The 19,290-nt window shown below is 46.5% G+C and overlaps 1 protein-coding gene across 23 annotated transcripts in view; it reads left to right on the plus strand.

The window, feature by feature from the left end:
* Window positions 1-19,290, plus strand: part of LOC147377050 (uncharacterized protein C1orf226 homolog) — a 361,444-nt gene that overhangs the window by 319,708 nt on the left and 22,446 nt on the right. For 22 of the 23 annotated variants that reach the window (XM_086393791.1, XM_086393793.1, XM_086393800.1 and 19 more), the window contains 2 exons: window positions 11,718-11,884; window positions 13,600-13,779. In XM_086393791.1, coding sequence (XP_086249917.1) covers window positions 11,718-11,884; window positions 13,600-13,779 — 347 coding nt within the window. Of the gene's footprint in view, window positions 1-11,717; window positions 11,885-13,599; window positions 13,780-13,922; window positions 17,745-19,290 lie in introns of those variants that run through there. The other variant, XM_086393809.1, reaches the window with a different exon arrangement.

Here is a 19,290-nt window from a genome sequence, read left to right on the forward strand (position 1 = left end):
TAGTTTCCAAGTCTTGTGATTTCTGCCCCCTGAAGATATTCCAGGTTTGTGTCCTTGGCTCTGTGTTATCACCACCTCTTTAGCTTTAGCTCTCATATTTCTCACCTAGAGCACTGCTTTCTATCTTGTCCCTTTATAGATCTACCATCTACATCATCCCTCGGGTAAAATTTGAAAGAATGAAAATCTTTTGGTATCACTTGCCTGCTTTTCTTCCTTCAAGATAAAATCCTGTCTCTTCTCAGTCAGGTCCCTTCCTGTCTCTTCCTCAGTCAGGGTCATTTGCAGTGCTTCCACCATGCTGGGGATTTTTCTACATCAGTATCTTTGCCCCTGTCTCGCCCTCTGTCTAGAGTGCCTCCCATGGCCTCCCCTCCTCTCTGCCCACTTCTCACTGTGGTCTCCTGCATTGCAGGTGGATTCTTTATCAACTGAGCTGTCAGGGAAGCCGCGATACGCTGACGGTCACACACAATAATGATATCCCTCCATCTAGCTTGTTCTTTCCCCTCGGTTCTAACAAATCTGTTACTGTACAGGCATTAGGAGATACCACAGGTTCAGTTTCAGACCATGGCAATAAAGTGAATATCGTAATAAAGTGAGTAGCACAAAATTTTTGGTTTTCCAGTGCACATTAAAGTTATCTTTACACTCTACTAGGGCTTTCCTGATAGCTAAGTTGGTAAAGAATCCACCTGCAATGCAGGAAACCCCAGTTCAATTCCTGGGTCAGGAAGATCCATTGGAGAAGGGAAAGGCTACCCACTCCAGTATTCTGGCCTGGAGAATTCTGTGGACCACAGTCCATGGGTCACAAAGAATCAGACACAACTAAGTGACTTTCAGTTTCACTTTACATTATACTGTAGTTTATTAAGTGTAAAATAGTATTATATCTAAAAAAATTGTATATACTTTAATTAAAAAAATAGCTCATGACTAAAATGCTATCACCTGAGCAAACTGTAATCTTTCTGCGGGTAGAGAGTCTTGCCTCAATGCTGATGGTTGCTCACTGACTAGGGTGGTGGTTGCTGAAGATTGGAGAGCTGAGGCAGTTTCTTAAAATAAGGCAGCAATGACGTTTGCCACATTGGTTGTTTCTCCTTTCACAAATAATATCTCTGTAGCATGCAATGCCATTTTAATAGTGTTTTACCTGTGGTAGAACTTCTTACAAAATTGAACTCAGGCCTCTCAGACCCTGCCACTGCTTTATCAACTAAGACTATGTAATATTCCATAGCCTTTGTTGTCATTTCAGTAGTCTTTACACATCTTTATCAGAAGTAGATTCCTCTCAAGAGACCACTGTGGTCATCCCTAAGAAGCAGTTCCTCATCTGTTCAGGTTTATCATGAGAATTCAGTCACATCTTCAGACTCCCCTTCTTATGCTAGTTCCCTTGCTATTTCCACCATATCTGCAGTTATTTCCTCCACTGAAGTTTTGAACCCCTCAAGGTCATCCATGTTGTTGGAATCAACTTCTTCCAAACTCCTGTTCATGGAGACATTTTGGCCTCTTCACATGAATCAGAATATTCTTAATGGCATCTGGAATGGTGAATCTTTTCCAGAAGGCCTTCAATTTGTTTTGCCCAGATTCATCAGAAGAATTGCTATTTATGGAAGCTATAACATTATGAAATATATTTCCTAAATAAAGACTCAAAAGTTGAAATTACTCCTTGATCCATGGGCTGCAGAATGAATGTTGCGCTAGCAAGCATGAAAACGACATTAATCTCATTGTACATCTCCATCAGAGCTCTTAGGGGACTGGGTGCATTGTCAATGAGCAGTAATAATTTGAAAGGAATCTTTTTTAAGCAGTAGGTCTCAACAGTGGGCTTAAAATATCAAGTGATCATGTTGTCAACAGATGTGCTGCTATCTAGGCTTTGTTGTTCCTTTGTAGGGCACAGGCAGGGTAGATGTAGCATAATTCTTAAAGGCCCTAGGATTTTCAGAATGGTAAGTAAACATTGGCTTCAACTTGAAGACACTGGCTACATTAGCTCCGTTAATAACAACAGTCAGCCTGTCCTTTGAAGTTTTGAAGTCTGGCATTGACTTATCCTCTCTAGCTATGAAAGTCCTGAATGGCAGCATCTTTCCAATGTAAGGCTGTTTCCACTATGTGGAAAACCTGTTATTTAGCATAGACACCTTCGTTAGTGATCTTAGCTAGATCTTCTTGATAATTTGCTGCAGCTTCTACATCAGCACTTGTTTGTACTTTTTTTTTTTTTTTTTTTTATGGTTATGGCTTCTTTCCTTAAACCTCATGAACCGACCTCTGCTAACTTCAAACTTTTCTTATGCAGCTTTCTAACTTCTCTCAGGCATTACAAAATTTAAGAGAGTTAGGGCTTTGCTCTGATTTAGGTGTTCACAGCTTGGCTCACTGTTGCAGTAAGCCTTGCTTTTGACCTGTTTTGGCTTTCAACATGCCTTCCTCGGTTAGCTTAATCCTATGTAGCTTTAGATTTAAAAGCGAGAGATACGTGACTCTTCCTTTCTTTTGAATACTTAGAGGCCAGTGTAGGTTATTACATGGCCTAGTTTCAATATTGTTGTATCTTATGGAACAGGGAGGCCCAAGAAGAAGAAAGAGATGGGCACAATGGTGGTAGAGAGGAGTGGGGGGCAGAAATGGCAGCAAGCGAAGCAGTCAGATACATACTGCTATATTTAAAACAGATAACCAGTAAGGACCCATTGCATAGCACAGGGAACTCTGCTCAGTGTTATGTGCAGGCTGGATGGGAGGGGAGTTTGGGGGAGCATGGATATGTGTATGTATATGGCTGAGTCCCTTTGCTGTCCACCTGGAAAATACTTTCAGTCTGAATATTCTATAATTCTATATCACATTTGTAAAAAATAAAACACATTTGTTAAGTTTACTGTCTTATATGGGTACAGTTTACACTGCCCCAAAATAATTACAATAGTAACATTGGAGGTTATACAGAGTGAAGTAGATCAGAAAAACAAATGCTGTATCCTAATGCATATATATGGAACCTAGAAAAATGGTACTGATGAACCTATTTGCAGGGCAGGAATAGAAACACAGACATAGAGAATGGACTTGAAGTCATAGTAGGTAAAGGAGAGGGTAGGACAAATTGAGAGAGTAGAACTGAAATACACACATATGAAATATCCATATGTAAAATGGATAGCTAGTGGGAACATTGCTGTATAACACAGGGAGTTCAGCCTGGTGCTCCATGACGACCTAGGGAGGTGAGATGTGGGGAGCGGGGTGGGAGGGAGGCTCAGGAGAAAGGAGGATATATGTATACTTAGGGCTGATTCGCGTTGTTGTACAGCAGAGACCAGCACAACACTGTAAAACAATTATCCTCCAATTAAAAAATTTAAAAAAAATTTTAAAGATCACTGATCACAGATCATAACAGATAATGAATAACAACTAATAACAGGCAATGAAAAAGTTTGAAATATTGTGAGAATTACCAAAACATGACACAGAAGCACAAAGTAAGCAAATGCTGTTAGAAAAATGGTGCAGATTTGCCAGAAGCCTTCAATTTGTACAACTGAAGTATCTGTGAAGTATAATAAAATAGGTATGCATGCTCTCTACCCGTCAGCTGTATTAAATCTGTAAGTATCCAAATGTGATTGTCAGAGGACCCTCAGAGTGGCAGAAATTGTCTCAGAAAGCAGCCCCTAGTTGGTGATTCACTTACATCAGTGTTGGTTTGGAAACTCTCCTAGTACAAAGAGAATGGCTGAGAAGTTTATTTTTTAATGACTTCCCCAGAAGCAGAACTAGAATCTCGGAGATTTTTCAGTCCCTTGTGAGTTTCTGGCCTGCATGTCTCCAGACCCTCTGCAGGGTGCTGCTCAGTTCTCATTACAGTCAGTCCCCTACATACGAATGAATTCTGGTCTGAGTGTGTGTTTCTAAGTCCAACAAAGTTAGTCTAGGTACCGAGCTAACACAATCAGCTATGTAGTACTGCACTGCAATAGATTTGCAATACTTTTCACACAAATAATACATAAAAGACAAACACACAACAACCCATTTTTAATCATATAGTACGGTACCTTGAAAAGTACAGTAGTACCGGCCACATCACTGCTGGTTTTACACTTCTGTACATCCAGGCTTAAAATAAAGATACTGTACAGTACTGTCCAGTAAAGTACACAGAAGCAGAACCACTTATGGAAGATGTGCTCATGTGACAGTGTATACCAGACACGTGAACTAACGTACATGATTGGCCATGTGAATGCACATCTGCCTCTTTGAAAGTTTGCAACTTGAAGGTCTGTATGTAGGGAACTTACGGTATTAGGATTTCCAGGGCTGAGGGGCAGCCTCCCTGTAGAGCCCACTTCCCTGTTTTGTACTCTGTGATAACACTGTTACTTTTGTAAGTATTTACTAAACACCTTCTCTGTGCCAGATCCATGGGAGATGTGAATGAAACACACCCTTGGCCTCAAGATCAGGACACAGTTGACTTTGCTTTTGCTAATTAAGAGCACTTGACAGATGGCTTCCCCGTGCTGTGGAAGCCAGTCTTCCCTAATGACTGATGGAAAGCTCTCCTCAAGTGCAGGCCCATTTCACCCTATCTGTTCCTCTAGGGGCAAGGAGGACCAGATGCTCAGTTCCCAGCACTATCTGCCTACTGAGAAATAGACACGGATTATCCACCAGTCCTCCCTGTCACAGGGTAAACCTCCTAATTATCAACAAGGTCACTTCTGGGTGCAGGAGGTGGTAAAAAGCAGCCTGCTCTCTATGCTCCTGCTGGCTGGTTGACAAAGAGGCAGAAGAACTGCCCTGCTGGGCCATGGTCCAGGGTCCTCCTTTCTGTTACATGCCATCGCAACACTCAACGGTCATCTCCCAGCTCCTAGAGCAGCCAGAAGGAAAACCAAGCACACTGTCTGCTTCTGAAATACTAGGCTATGGGAAGAGAATTTTAAAAAGAGTAGATAGGCTACCCACTCCAGTATTTGGGGACTTCCCTTGTGGCTCAGCTGGTAAAGAATCCTCCTGCAATGTGGGAGACCTGGGTTTGACCCCTGGGTTGGGAAGATCCCCTGGAGAAGGGAAAGGCTACCCACTCCACTATTGTGGCCTGGAGAATTCCATGGACTGTATAGTCCATGGGATCAAAAAGAGTCAAGACACGACTAAGCGACTTTCACTTTCATATGTATATGCATCAGTGACTCACTTTGCTGTACAGCTGAAACTAACACAACGTTTTAAATCAACTATATTCCAGTAAGGGCCTCCCTAGTGGCTCAGTGGTAAAGAATCTGCCTGCGATGCAGGAGACATAAGAGATGCAATTTCAATCCCTGGGTCGAGAAGATCCCCTGGAGTGGGAGATGGCAACTTACTCCAGTATTCCGGCCAGGAAAATCCCATGGACAGAGGAGCATAGGGTCACAGAGTCAGAGATGACTGAGCACACACACAAACACACATACTCCAATGAAAATTTTAAAGAATAAAATGATTTTTGAATGTTAAATAAATACATGTATATGCACACACCAGGCTTGCTTCCCCAGATGACTCATGTGGGTTTGCATGGAAAGGCCTGTTAGAACTATTTGTACTACAAGGCAGGCCCGCAAAAATCCAAAGCCTGGCTCCCTGAGTTGGCTTGAGGTTTAGGGAATCAACACTTCATACTTCCTACTTATGTTACTCTGTGCAGTTTTACAATTGGTGCTTAGTCTCTGAAAGTTTCAAAGCTTTATTTGAAGACAGTTAGTGATGAACCTAATCCTGAATGTAGAGGAAAAGGTATTTCCTGGGAAATGCCTGAGAATCGCCAGTTGTTTCTATAGAGTCCAAGAAAGAGAGAAGAGCAGAGAATGAAGAAAAATAAGAAACAGTAGGACTTTGATACATTTGCTGAGCATGTGATCAAAGACATGGTCAGTGGGAAGAAGCAAGTGGGAAATAGACAAAGCATGACAAACCAGCTGCCTATCTCTTCTGTGCCACTGCCACTGTCTCCAGGCCTGTCCCTAGCTTGTGTTCTTGAAGGAGGATGGTCAGAGACAGGGTCTGAGGATTAGAGACAGATACTGTGTGGGCTGGGGCCTCAAATCTCCTTATTTCCACACCCCTCCCCCCAGGCCTGCAACCCTCCCACCCATTTTAACTCAGCCTCCGTGTAGAGTTGAAGGAACTGGGGCCCAGGGAGTGAGGTGATTTACCCCTTTCCTTACAGCCCGATAGGAGTGTGGTGGAGAAAACCCCTACCTCTCTGGATGCCCCATTCAAGGTTATTCAAATGGTAAAGAATCTACCTGCAATGCAGGAAACCTGGGTTCAATCCCTGGGTCTGGAAGGTGCCCTGGAGAAGGAAATGGCTAACCACTCCAGTGTTCTTTCCTGGAGAATTCCATGGACAGAGAAGCCTGGTGGGCTTCAGCCCGTGGGGTCGCACAGAGTTGGACACAATTGAAGCAACTTAGTATGCATGCATGCTTCAATACAAAATAAAATTTTCTAGAAATACGCCAAGAATAACAAGATGGCAGAGTAGAAGGACGTGCACTCATCTTCTCCTGCAAGAACTCAAAATTACAACTTGTTGCTGAACAACCATCGACAGGAGAACGTTGGATCCCACCAAAAAAAGATATCCCACGTCCAAGGGAAAAGGAGAAGCCCCAGCAAGACAGTAGGAGGGGTGAAATCACTTTTACAGTCAAACCCCATGCCTGTCAGGGATGCTCAGAGGGCTCAAGCAAAGCTTGTGTGCACCAAGACCCAGAGACCCCACAGAGACTGAGCCAGAGCTGTGTTTGAGTGTCTCCTGTGGAGGTACGGGTCAGCAGTGACCTACCGCAGGGGCAGGGGCTGTGGGTGCAGCAGACCTGGGTATGGCATAAGCCCTCTTGGAGGAGGTCGCCATTAACCCCACCATAGAGCCACCAGAACTTACACTGGACTGGGGAAACAGACTCTTGGAGGGCACAAACAAAACCTTGTACACACCAGGACCCAGGAGAAAAGAGCAGTGACCCCCACAAGAGACTGACCCACACATGCCCCTGAGTGTCCAGGAGGCTCTGGTGGAGGCGTGGGTCTGCAGTGGCCTGCTGCAGCGTCGGGGGCACTGAGTGCAGCAGTGCGTGCATGGGACCTTTTGAAAGAGGTCACCATCATCTTCATCACCTCCACCATAGTTTGGCCTCAGGTCAAACAACAGGAAGGGAACACAGCCCCACCCATCAACAGAAAATTGGATTAAAGATTTACTGAGCATGGCCCCACCCATCAGAACAAGACCCAGTTTCCCCCTCAGTCAGTCTTTCCCATCAGGAAGCTTCCATAAGCTTTTTATCCTTCACCATCAGAGGGCAGACAGAAAACTAACCAAACTAATCACCTGGAAAACAGCCTAACTCAATGAAACTATGAGCCATGCCGTGTAGGGCCACCCAAGACAGATGGGTCGTGGTGGAGAGTTCTGACAAAACGTGGTCCACTGCAGAAGGGAATGGCAAACCAGTATTTTGCCTAGAGAACCCCATGAACAGTATGAAAAGGAAAAAAGATAGGACACTGAAAGATAAACTCCCCAGGTTGATAGGTGCCCAATATGCTACTGGAGATCAGTGGAGAAATAACTCCAGAAAGAATGAAGAGATGGAGCCAAAGCAAAAACAACACCCAACTGTAAAGATGTGACTGGTGATGGAAGTAAAGTCCGATGCTATAAAGAGCAATATTGATAAGACCTAAATCTAGAATGTTAGGTCCATGAATCAAGGTAAATTGGAAGTAGTTGAACAGGAGATGGCAAGAGTGAACATCAACATTTTAGGAATCAGCAAACTAAAATGGACTGGAATGGGTGAATTTAACTCAGATGACCATTATTATATCTACTACTGTGGGCAGGAATCCCTTAAAAGAAATGTAGTAGCCATCATAGTCAACAAAAGAGTCCAAAATGCAGTACTTGGATGCAGTCTCAAAAACAACAGAATGATCTCTGTTCATTTCCAAGGCAAACCATTCAATATCACAGTAATCCAAGTCTATGCCCCAACGAGTAACGCTGAAGGAGCTGGTTCTATGAAGACCTGTAAGACCTTCTAGAACTAACACCCAAAAAAGATGTCCTTTTCATTATAGGGGACTGGAATGGAAAAGTAGGAAGTTAAGAAATACCAGGACTAACAGGCAAATTTGGCCTTGGAATACGGAATGAAGCAGGGCAAAGACTAAAAGAGTTTTGCCAAGAAAATGCACTGGTCATAGCAAACATCCTCTTCCAACAACACAAGAGAAGACTCTACACATGGACATCACCAGATGGTCAACACTGAAATCAGATTGATTATATTCTTTGCAGCCAAAGATGGAGAAGCTCTATACAGTCACCAAAAACAAGACTGGGAGCTGACTGTGGCTCAGATCATGAACTCCTTATTGACAAATTCAGATTTAAATTGAAGTAAGTAGGGAAAACCACCAGACCATTCAGATTTGCTGCTGCTGCTGCTAAGTCGCTTCAGTCGTGTCTGACTCTGTGCGACCCCATAGACAGCGGCCCACCAGGCTACCCCGTCCCTGGGATTCTGCAGGCAAGAACACTGGAGTGGGCTGCCATTTCCTTCTCCAATGCATGAAAGGGAAAAGTGAAAGTGAAGTCGCTCAGTCCTGTCCGACTCTTTGCGACCCCATGGTCTGCAGCCTACCAGGCTCCTCTGTCCATGGGATTTTCCAGGCAAGAGTACTGGAGTGGGGTGCCATTGCCTTCTCCAAATTCAGATTTGACCTAAATCAAATTCCTTACAATTATACAGTAGAAGTGAGAAATAGATTCAAGGGATTAGATCTGATAGACAGAGTGCCTGAAGAACCATGGACAGAGGTTTATAACAGTGTACCAGAGGCAGTGATCAAACCATCACCAAGAAAAAGAAATGCAAAAAGGCAAAATGGTTGCTGAGGAGGCCTTACAAATAGCTGAGGAAAGAAGAGAAACTAAAGGTAAAGGAGAAAAGGAAAGATATACCCATCTGAATGCAGAGTTCCAAAGAATAGCAAGGAGAGATAAGAAAGCCTTCCTCAGTGATCAGTGCAAAGAAATAGAGGAAAACAATAAAATGGGAAGGACTAGAGATCTCTTCAAGGAAATTAGAGATACCAAGGGAACATTTCATGCAAAGATGGGCACCATAAAGACAGAAATGGTATGGACCTAACAGAAGCAGAAGATACTAAGAAAAGGTGGCAAGAATACACAGAAGAACTATACAAAAAAAGATATTAATGACCCAGATAACCACAATGGTGTGATCACTTACCTGGAGCCAGGCATCCTGGAATGTGAAGTCAAGTGGGCCTTAGGAAGCATCACTATGAACAAAGCTAGTGGAGGTGATGGAATCCCAATTGAGCTATTTCAAATCCTAAAAGAAGATGCTGTAAAAGTGCTGCACTCAATATTGCAGCAAATTTGGAAAACTCAGCAGTGGCCACAGGACTGGAAAAGGTCAATTTTCATTCCAATCCCAAAGAAAGGCAATGCCAAAGAATGCTCAAACTACCGCACAGTTGCACTCATCTCACACGCTAGCAAAGTAATGCTCAAAATTCTCCAAGTGAGACTTCAACACTACATGAACCAAGAACTTCCAGATGTTCAAGCTGGATTTAGAAAAGGCAGAGGAACTAGAGATCAAATTGCCAACATCCATTGGATCATGGAAAAAGCAAGAGAGTTCCAGAAAAACATCTACTTCTGCTTTATTGACTATGCTAAAGCCTTTGACTGTGTGGATCAACTGTGGAAAATTCTTCAAGAAATGGGAAAACCAGACCACCTGACCTGCCTCCTGAGAAACCTATATGCAGGTCAGGAAGCAACAGTTAGAACTGGACATGGAACAACAGACTGGTTCCAAATCGGGAAAGGAGTATGTCAAGGCTACATATTGTCACCCTGCTTATTTAACTTATATGCAGAGTACATCATGCGAAATCCCAGGCTGGATGAAGCACAAACTGAATCAAGATTGCTGGGAGAAATATCATTAACCTCAGTTATGCAGATGACACCACCCTTGTAGCAAAAAGTGAAGAACTATAGAGCCTCTTGATGAAAGTGAAAGAAGAGAGTGAAAAAGTTGGCTTAAAACTCAACATTCAGAAAACTAAGATCATGGCATCCAGTCCAATCACTTCATGGCAAATAGATGGGGAAATAGTGGAAACAGTGACAGACTTCATTTTGGGGGGCTCCAAAATCACTGCAGATGGTGACTGCAGCTATGAAATTAAAAGATGCATCCTCCTTGAAAGAAAAGCTATGATCAACCTAGACAGCATATTTAAAAGCAGAGACATTACTCGGCCAACAAAGGTCCATCTAGTCAAAGCTATTTTTCCAGTAGTCATGTATGGATGTGAGAATTGGACTATAAAGAAGCTGAGTGCTGAAGAATTGATGCTTTTAAACTGTGGTGTTGGAGAAGACTCTTGAAAGTCCCTTGGACTGCAAGAAGATCCAAACAGTCTATCCTAAAGGAGATCAGTCCTGAATATTCATTGGAAGGACTGATGCTGAAGCTGAAACTCCAATACTTTGGCCACCTGATGCAAAGAACTAACTCGCTGGAAAAGACCCTAATGCTGGGAAAGATCGAAGGCAGGAGAAGGAGACAACAGAGGATGAGATTGTTGGATGGCATCACTGACTCAGACATAAGTTTGAGTAAGCTCCAGGAGTTGGTAATGGACAGGGAAGCCTGGTGTGCTGCAGTCCATGGGTTTGCAAAGAGTTCGACACGACTGAGTGACTGAACTGAAAAATACACCTATCTATTTATGTAATTTTTTTCCTGCTAAAACCTTTGGGGGCTTCCCTGGTGGCTCAGTGGTAAAGAATCTGCCTGCTAATGCAAGAGACACCAGTTCAATCCCTGGATCAGGAAGATCCCCTGGAGTAGAAAGTGGCAACCCACTCCAGTATTCTTGTCTGGGAAATCCCATGGACAGAGGAATCTGGTGGGGTACAGTCCACGGGGTTGCAAAGAATCGGACACGACTGAAAGAATACTTTTTTCCCTACTGTTTCCACTTCTGAGTTTGAATGAGGTCGAGGTGGCTGTCGTCCCTTTCTTGCAGGTTCCCCACACCCTATCAGTGAAAACATCATGCCAGCCTGACAAAGCAGTCATGTCCAGCCTTGAGGAAATGTCTTTGTTTCGGAACTTTGAGAAGATATTAAAATCAGAACGTCTTATTGGATTGGACATTTAATGGCTGCTGCTGCTGGTGCTAAGTCGCTTCAGTTATGTCCAACTCTGTGCGACCCCATAGACGGCAGCCCCCCAGGCTCCCCCGTCCCTGGGATTCTCCAGGCAAGAACAGTCGAATGGGTTGCCATTTCCTTCTCCAATGCGTGAAAGTGAAGTTGCTCAGCGACCCCATGGACTGCAGCCTACCAGGCTCCTCCGTCCATGGGAGTTTCCAGGCAAGAGTACGGGAGTGGGTTGCCATTTCCTTCTCCAGGACATTTAATAGACTTGAATTGAAAAGATATATGAAAATGTTACTGAGCCAGTGGTGTCCCAAAGCATGACATGATTGGAAACTGAAGTGTTGGGCAGGAAGATGTTGTTCTTGGTGTGACTCTTCCCTTCCTACCCTCTCTGTTGTCCCTGTAGGTCGCCAGCTCACCGGAGCCGAGAGGACCTCCACGGCCACCGCAGAGGAGACGGACATCGATGCGGTAGAGGTCCCACTCCCAGGGAACGATGCCCTGGAATTCAGCCGAGGTGTGACCGACCTTGATGCTGTAGGGAAGGAAGGAGGCTCCCACACAGACCCCAAGGTAGGCAGGAGGCAGCCCACCCAGGTGATCTGCACATTTGCATGCATGTCACCTCCCAGAGTGGCCTGTGTCATGGCCTCAGCCCCCGTCCATCACCTCTTAGCCTCTGCCAGCACAGTGGTGGCTCCAGAGCATGTGTTACTTCCTTTCAAACTGAATCTGGAGATTCAGACCCTGTGAATTGATGCTAGATGTGGCTGTATGTCAGGATTTCACAGAGCTCATTTCTGACATGCATTACCCTCCAGGGTCCATAAGTACTCAATTCCCTTCTCACTGGAAGCCCCAGCTTTGATAGCACCTCATCGGGGCACAATACCTGTGCACGTGGCTAATTCTTACACAACACAGTGTGATCCCCTGGGGCTTAGCTGAAGGAGCAGGGTGAGTTTGGGCTGTCTCTGCCTGTGGCTAGGATCGTGTGCCTTTGATGCTCCTGGGGAGGCTGGAAATTGGCCCACTGGAGGCTGGAAACTGCAAGACCACCTTAGGCATCCTCCATTTCAACCTCCTGTTTTTATGGGTGAGATGACAGATGCCCTCAAGGGGTTACTGATATGATCCAGGTGAAACTGAGAACTTCCAACCTGAAGACAAAACCAACACCTCTGGCCCCTGCCCCCACACACTGCCCCTACCCACCCCCCGACACACGGCCCCCTGAAACACACACACGGCCCCCACCACACACACACAGCTCCGCCCCCCCACACACACACAGCCCCTGGCACACACTCACAGAAGGAAAATTCTGACAGATTGCCCTGGCCTTAGACTCCCTGCCAGTCCCCTGTATCCTGAGTGCCTCTCTTTCCTCACCATGTAACAGCTTTTCCCAAGAGGAGGTCATTAGGCTAGTTCATCGGAAGGGGAGACCTGTCTAGTTTGAGGGGCGGTATTGTTCCGTATTGTCTGCCTGATATTTTCTGTGGCGCCCAGCTTGCACTCTGCGCGGCAGAAGCCCTCTGTCCCCGGCGCTTCCCCTCGCACACCTAAAGAAGGGCCTGCAGCAGACCTGCTGCAGCGGAATTCTCTGGCTCACAGAAGCTGCCTGGTGACGGTGTCCAGCTATTAGGAGGGAGACGGGAGGGAAGGGAATGGAAGCTGCTTTCCCCTTTCGGAGAGAGGATCTCCCCAGCCCACGTTCGGTGTGTGTCCAGACTTTCTTCTCTGGAGCTCCCATTGTGAGGAGGTGGTGCCGGGTTGGAGCACCTCCCTCATGGCCTCTTCCTCCAGTGGTCAACTCGGGAGACCCTGCAGACCCGGGAGGAGAGAGCCCTGAGGACACAGCAGAGTGAAGGTAGAAGCTGCCTCATAGCAAGGTGTAGGTAGCTGCCTTTCATAGAAATAGATCCAAGACCAGAACCTCAGGTAACTCAACAGTGTGGTAGAGTTGGAAGCCATGGGCAAGAAATGGAACAGGATCAGCTGCCTGGGCTCCCATCATATCGCATCAGGAACTCAGCTATACAAATAGGGTTTTCTGACTCTGTGGTCCCAGCCCGGGCCATCAGATCATCTCCTCTGGGGGTGGTTGGGGGCGGGGGTGTCCTGTCCACATTTCCATTGAAGACGCAGCATTTCCAGCTCTTGGTTATAAGTGGGCCATTTCACCCCAGCCTCGTACTAGACATACTGTGTATATTGAAGACAGAGTAAGTTGTGTAAAGGAGGCACGTGCCCAGGCTCACACCCTGTCTTCTCCTCTCTTCCAGGTCCCGCCCCACCCCCAGGAGCCCATGCTGACAGCTTCGCCCAGGATGCTGCTTCCCTCTTCTTCCTCGAAGCCCCCGGACCTGGGTGCGGGCACGCCGCTGTCCACCCACCACCAGATGCAGCTCCTCCAGCAGCTCCTCCAGCAGCAGCAGCAGCAGACACAAGTGGCGGTGGCCCAGGTTCTCCTCAGCCTCCTCCCTTCTTCGCAGGCTCCACTCTCATGGGCTTGACGCACCTTCCCTAGCGAGGGGCACCGGGCAGGTTTTAAAACCTAGGGAGCTATAAGGGATGGCTCATGCTGTTGGATCATTGCTTGTTGGGGAAGGGGGGAGGTGGGGAGAGGAGAAAGGGGGGATGCAGATGAAATGGGAAAAAACATTTTGGTTTCCCATGTATCCCCCACTCTGAGTTGGGCTTGGCTGGCTTGGCTGGATGTTGTTGGGTCATGACTTGAACTTACTAAGGAACATAATTTCACCCTTCCTTTCCTGCCTTCTTTTCCTGGTGTGTGGGTGAGAAGGGATGCTTCTGGAGTCAGAACAGATGTGAGGATAGGTGTGACTTTGTGATACCACGCTTAAAGGAATTAAAATATGAATTTGTGCCAAATGCCCCTGCAGAGTCTACCATCCTGGAAACCTTGTCCATAGAGGTTTCCATGCCTCCTTTAGTCATCTACTCATTCCAGGCAGGATTTCTCTATTTATGTAAAGATTTCTCCAGGCAGGACTTGATACCATACTGGCCTTGATTATAACGGGATTTAACTTCCAGGAACTTGCTGTTGTTCAGTTGCTAAGTCCTGTCCAGCTCTTTGCAGTCCCATGGACTATAGCGTGCTGGGCTCTTCTGTCTTCCACTGTCTCCCTGAATTTGCTCACATTCATGTCCATTGAGTCAGTGGGTGATGCTTTCTCACCAGCTCATCCTCTGCTACCCTCTTCTCCTTCTCTTGTACATTTCCTTTCAGGAACTTAGGTATTTGAGCCATAATGGGAAGAACTAGCTTAGCTTTAAGGAATCAAGCACTGTTTGAGCCTTAAGGATTCACTGGGCTGCTATTGCTTTATAAAGGAGGGGTGAGCTGACTTCCCTGCTGCTTTTAGCAGGGATCCCTTCTGCTTGCTTTCTGTGGAAGGCATGGTCGTCCACATCTTCCTTGGAACTTGTGAGTCTGAGCTTCATCTTCTCTCTGGGCAATCAGGGGATGGTGGACGCATCATTGGTACCATTCGAAGGCTGACTCCTAAGGTAAGAGTCAGATGGGGTCAGGACCTAATGGGTAGATGAAAATAGTGAGGAGCGGGGACTTCAGGGTTTGGAGAGTTGGTGAAAGATCTGGAAAGGCAGCTCTTGGCATTGGCATTCTACATCTGCTCAATCAGGCTGGCCTCTGAGGTCTTCTGCATTCTGGAATGAGAATAATAAGCCTTCTCTAGAGAGCTGTTATTGATCCTTGTCATTTCTTCTCCTACTCTTCTCATGACCCCCAGGTGGAGTGAATCACACAGGCAGAGCTGTCCTTCCCAACACAAACCCCTTGAGGAAGCATCCGGCAGCCTAACCAAAGTGATGCAATGACTTGAGTCTTGAAAAGACCTTCTTATAGCAGTCTCACATTGACCTGGGCCTGAGGCCCAGCCTTGTGGGTGCCTTTTGCAACCGGGTTTCAAGAGAATAAAATCAGTGGGGCACTGCTCCCAAGTGATTTGAACCTTTTTAAAAATACTGACCATGATCCAAAAGGATATGTGCTGATACTGGGAGGATCTGCAGGTATTCCCAGAACAGCAACAAAGAGGAGGGATGTCATTTATGGCTTCTGATATTTGAGGGAAAAATCACTGCCTTTTGTCAAATAATTGTATTCATCTCCTGTAATTAATGATGTGGCGGGTGTTGTGGCTGACAGGAGCACAAAGCCGGAATGCTCCAGCACAGGGCCATTCAGCAGCCCACATCCATCCTCCAACCCACGATATTTTCCTCTTTCAGCCTATCAATTACCAAGTAATTAGTATTTATCTAAGAATGAGGTTGATGCATATTCATGATGAATATTATCAGAGAGGCATTTGAATTTGAAGTCACTGCTAAATACTGAAGCAAAACTATTTGCAAACGTATAATCTGCACGACAAGAAGAGTGTTGCGGTAGTCGAAGGATGCACAGTCCGCAAAGCCTCAGGACCTGTAATTTATCACAGGTCTCTCTCCCAGTCAGGATGAAACCCTCAGAGTGGTTCTCTGGCCCAGAATCAAGCATCTGTCTCAAGGAGACATCGCTCTCCTGGCCCTGTTTTAACTGCTTGTGTTGCAGAAGACAATGAAGCTAGGAGAGGGGAAGAGCAGTGCTTGCAGTTCACCTGATGAGCCTCTCCCAGCTCAGCCACTCCCACACTTGGAATCTGTGGATTATAGTTGGCAGTGCCCTGGTTGAATCTGTTCAGTCTGTGGCATGACTGAAAGGCCACCGGAGCACATCAGTATCTCCCGTGGGTAAAATGACTTTGGGTAGGGCCATAGACTTCTGAAATGTTGGGGTCAGACAGTACCTTAAGGTCCTCACAGAGCGTTGTTTTGCCCTCTCTGCCGTCCTTATAGGCAGGCTCTGCGGTTTGCTTCTTCATTTGCTGCCTGGGAATACAGCTGACATGTCGCACCTCGCAGCTGGCTTTCAGCTCCTCTTGCCCTCCAAACAGATTCAGTCCTAAACCAGCCTTTAGTTACAGGTTTCTCTGCATATCCCTCTCTTACTCTCTTTGTAGCATTTGATCCAAGGGCTTTTTTATTAGTATCCAAATATTTGGGTGTAAACAATGATGTAAGATATATATATATAGGTGGATTAATAAATAGGTCTTCTTAACATCTTATATATAGGTGAATTAATAAATAGGTCTTCTTAACATCTTTCCTGCTTTTAAAATACATCAAGTCTGGCTTACTTGGTTTCTCTGCACAGTGTCCGGCGTGAGGTCAGCTTTTACTTGTGTTGCCAGACTCTGTTGCCATCAGACCGCAAGGTTTCTGCCTGTCTTTGTAAAACTGCCAGCAATCCCCGGAATTCCAATGGGTAGTACTGTGACCTCAGCATTTCAGGTGGGAACACATTTTCCTTTGTTCTGGGAGTATCCAAGTCCTCCTGTGTGACTCCTGAGAAGAGCTAAGGATAAAGACAGTTTCTTGCTAACAGGTGTACTCTCGGGGTCCCTTGTTGCATAATTTATGCACTCTCCCCATTTTTCCTCGAAGATCAGTCTGGTTCTACTGTTATCACTGGGACCAGGCTTAGATCTCCTTCACAGTGTTCTGATTTGGTCTCAGACCTCAAGACCTCTCCCAGCCTCTCCCTAAATTGGTTCAGAGCTGGTCTAGAAAGGCCCTGCCTTGGCCTTCAAGGTACGTGGGCAAAGGTTTGCTCAGCTGACTCTTAAGCATTTCCAGAGTAGATCTCAGTGCATAAATAGTGAACCCCAAGCCCTTCGGACCACTTTCCTGACCCCAGCATGAGGCTTGCCTGGCTGCACTAGCTTCCTGCTCTTAGATGGACAAGAAGTTCAAGGGTGCGAGTCAAAGTATAATCAAGCCTTGAACCAAAGCTGGGTTGGAGCTGGCACCCGCATGGCCACAGGCTGGGCCCACATAGCTCCAGAATTGATCTGGGCGCTGTGGCTGTCTGGCAGTGGTTAAGTAGGCCAGGTCCCTTCACAGTTTGCCAACTCCTAGCCTGGCTCCTGGGGAAAATGTTGTCCTGCAGCTCAGTATTGCTATTGAAAGACTTCTCTACCTGCTGCCACTTGTTCGGAAACAAGCGATCGGTTACTTAATGCTTTGCAATCGTGTATGCCGTAGTTAGAGGAACAGCGCTGAAAACCCTCCGCAGCCCCCCACGCCCACCCCCGCCAGGCCCTAGATGTAGCCTCTGTGCTCGTGGCTTCTCCAGTTCCCAGCGCCCTGGGTGCACTGCCCAGGCCCCTGCCTTGTGCATGCAGAGACAGAGCCGCCTGCCTCCGCTTGTGTGTCCCGTGTGTGTGGGGGGGCAAACTGCTCTGGTTCTCTCCACTGCCATTTCCATGTGCCTGCTGCTCCCTAACTCCAGCCTGGCCCTGCCCCCACTTCTCACGGAGGAGCTGGAGTCCAGGCAAGTAGGCTGGAGGGCCAGTGGGCAGTGGTCTGGTGTTGCTGGGTGGGTTGTGGGCGGCTGTCTGAGTCTGGGGAAGTGGTACAGAGCTGGAGGGCACAGGGTTGAACTTACACTTGTACTGCTATGGCCAAAACGCAGAACTGGACCCTGACTCAAGGCGTGGCCTTCCCCCCGATTTAGTCTGTGACCAGAATGCGTGCATGCTAAGTCGTCTCAGTCTGGTCTGACTCTTTGCAACCCTGTGGACTGTAGCCCACCAGGCTCCTCTGTCCATGGGATTCTCCAGGCAAGAATACTGGAGTGGGTTGCCATGCTCTCCTCCAGGGGATGGATCCCTTGGCAGGTGGATTCTTTACCACTAGTGCCACCTGGGAAGCCCAGAATAGTCATTGCCAAAGACCACGTGACTCTGGAAAGGCAAAACTGTCTTCTGCCTTTTCAGAAATTAACATAGCCTTCCTTGGCAAAAGGTGTTTGAGGTTTTAAAAGAAGAGCATGCTGAATACAAATACATCGCATCTGGGAGGGAGGGGGAGGTGGTATCTGCTCCTGTTGTACAGTGGGAGAGGCGAGCACACAGCTGTAGCTGACTGCCCAAGCCAAGGCTGAAAATAATGCTGCTTCATTTCAGTGCTTCGTGGCCAGACCCACATACGCGAAACACAAGGAGTGTTAAATTGCCTCAAATTTAGAGGAAGTTCGGGCCGTTTTGTCCCAGCTTGGCCTGGGTTTCGTACTCCTGGGGTACAGACTGCTTCAGTGAGAGGCCTGAGCCTTATGCCTGCTGCCCATTTGGACGGCTGCAGGAAAAGAAGGGCTCCTTAGCGCCGGGTTTAGGCAGCAGCAGCAGCGTGTGCTTTCAAATTCCCAGGGTTTCAAAACACCTGAAATGTTATAAGTCTGCGTTTGCAAAGCTAAAGTTCTTGTTTAGACTAATACAAGGAACGCTCAAACACAACTTTTTCTCATAGTACTGAGTGCCTGTGGATTTGTGATGAAAGATTTGATTCAAAGGTTGTCTTTTATGTACTAATGGTAACTCCCCTGCTGGAATGGTTACGTGCAAAAGAAACTTCCAGATTTTGGTGTTTTTTTTTTTCCCCCTGGCTTCTACAGGAGGGAATTCCTCTTTTGTCCCCTGTCCTAATTCTCTGACTTCCCAGAGGAAATCTAGGAGTGTTCTTCATGGAACCTTTAACCACTGGCCCCTGGTACTGACTATTCTATTCACCTGATATGGACTCATAGACTGGCCAAGCCTCTGGCCAACCTCTCAGTTGAAAAATGGAGACAGTGAGGCGCAGGTAGAAGTGTATTACCTTCAGTTGAATAGGGAGTAACCAACAGATTCGAGCTTTCAGCTCCTGGTCCAGTGCTCTCAACTGGCCTCTTCTATGGGCAGGTTCAGACCTGGGGTTTGGGCACCTGAGTGTGTAGCCTTTGTGTGCAGGGAGTCCTCTGTAGATGTCAGTTGTTGGTAGGTGAGATTCCCCGCTGTTTCTGTTTACATGCTTGGAAAGTTTTGCTCCACGTTTATGCCTCG

Source organism: Bos grunniens, chromosome 3 (assembly GCF_055505025.1).
Source record: "Bos grunniens cultivar Pamir isolate PY7600 chromosome 3, Bosgru_T2T1.0, whole genome shotgun sequence".
Lineage (NCBI taxonomy): Eukaryota > Metazoa > Chordata > Mammalia > Artiodactyla > Bovidae > Bos > Bos grunniens.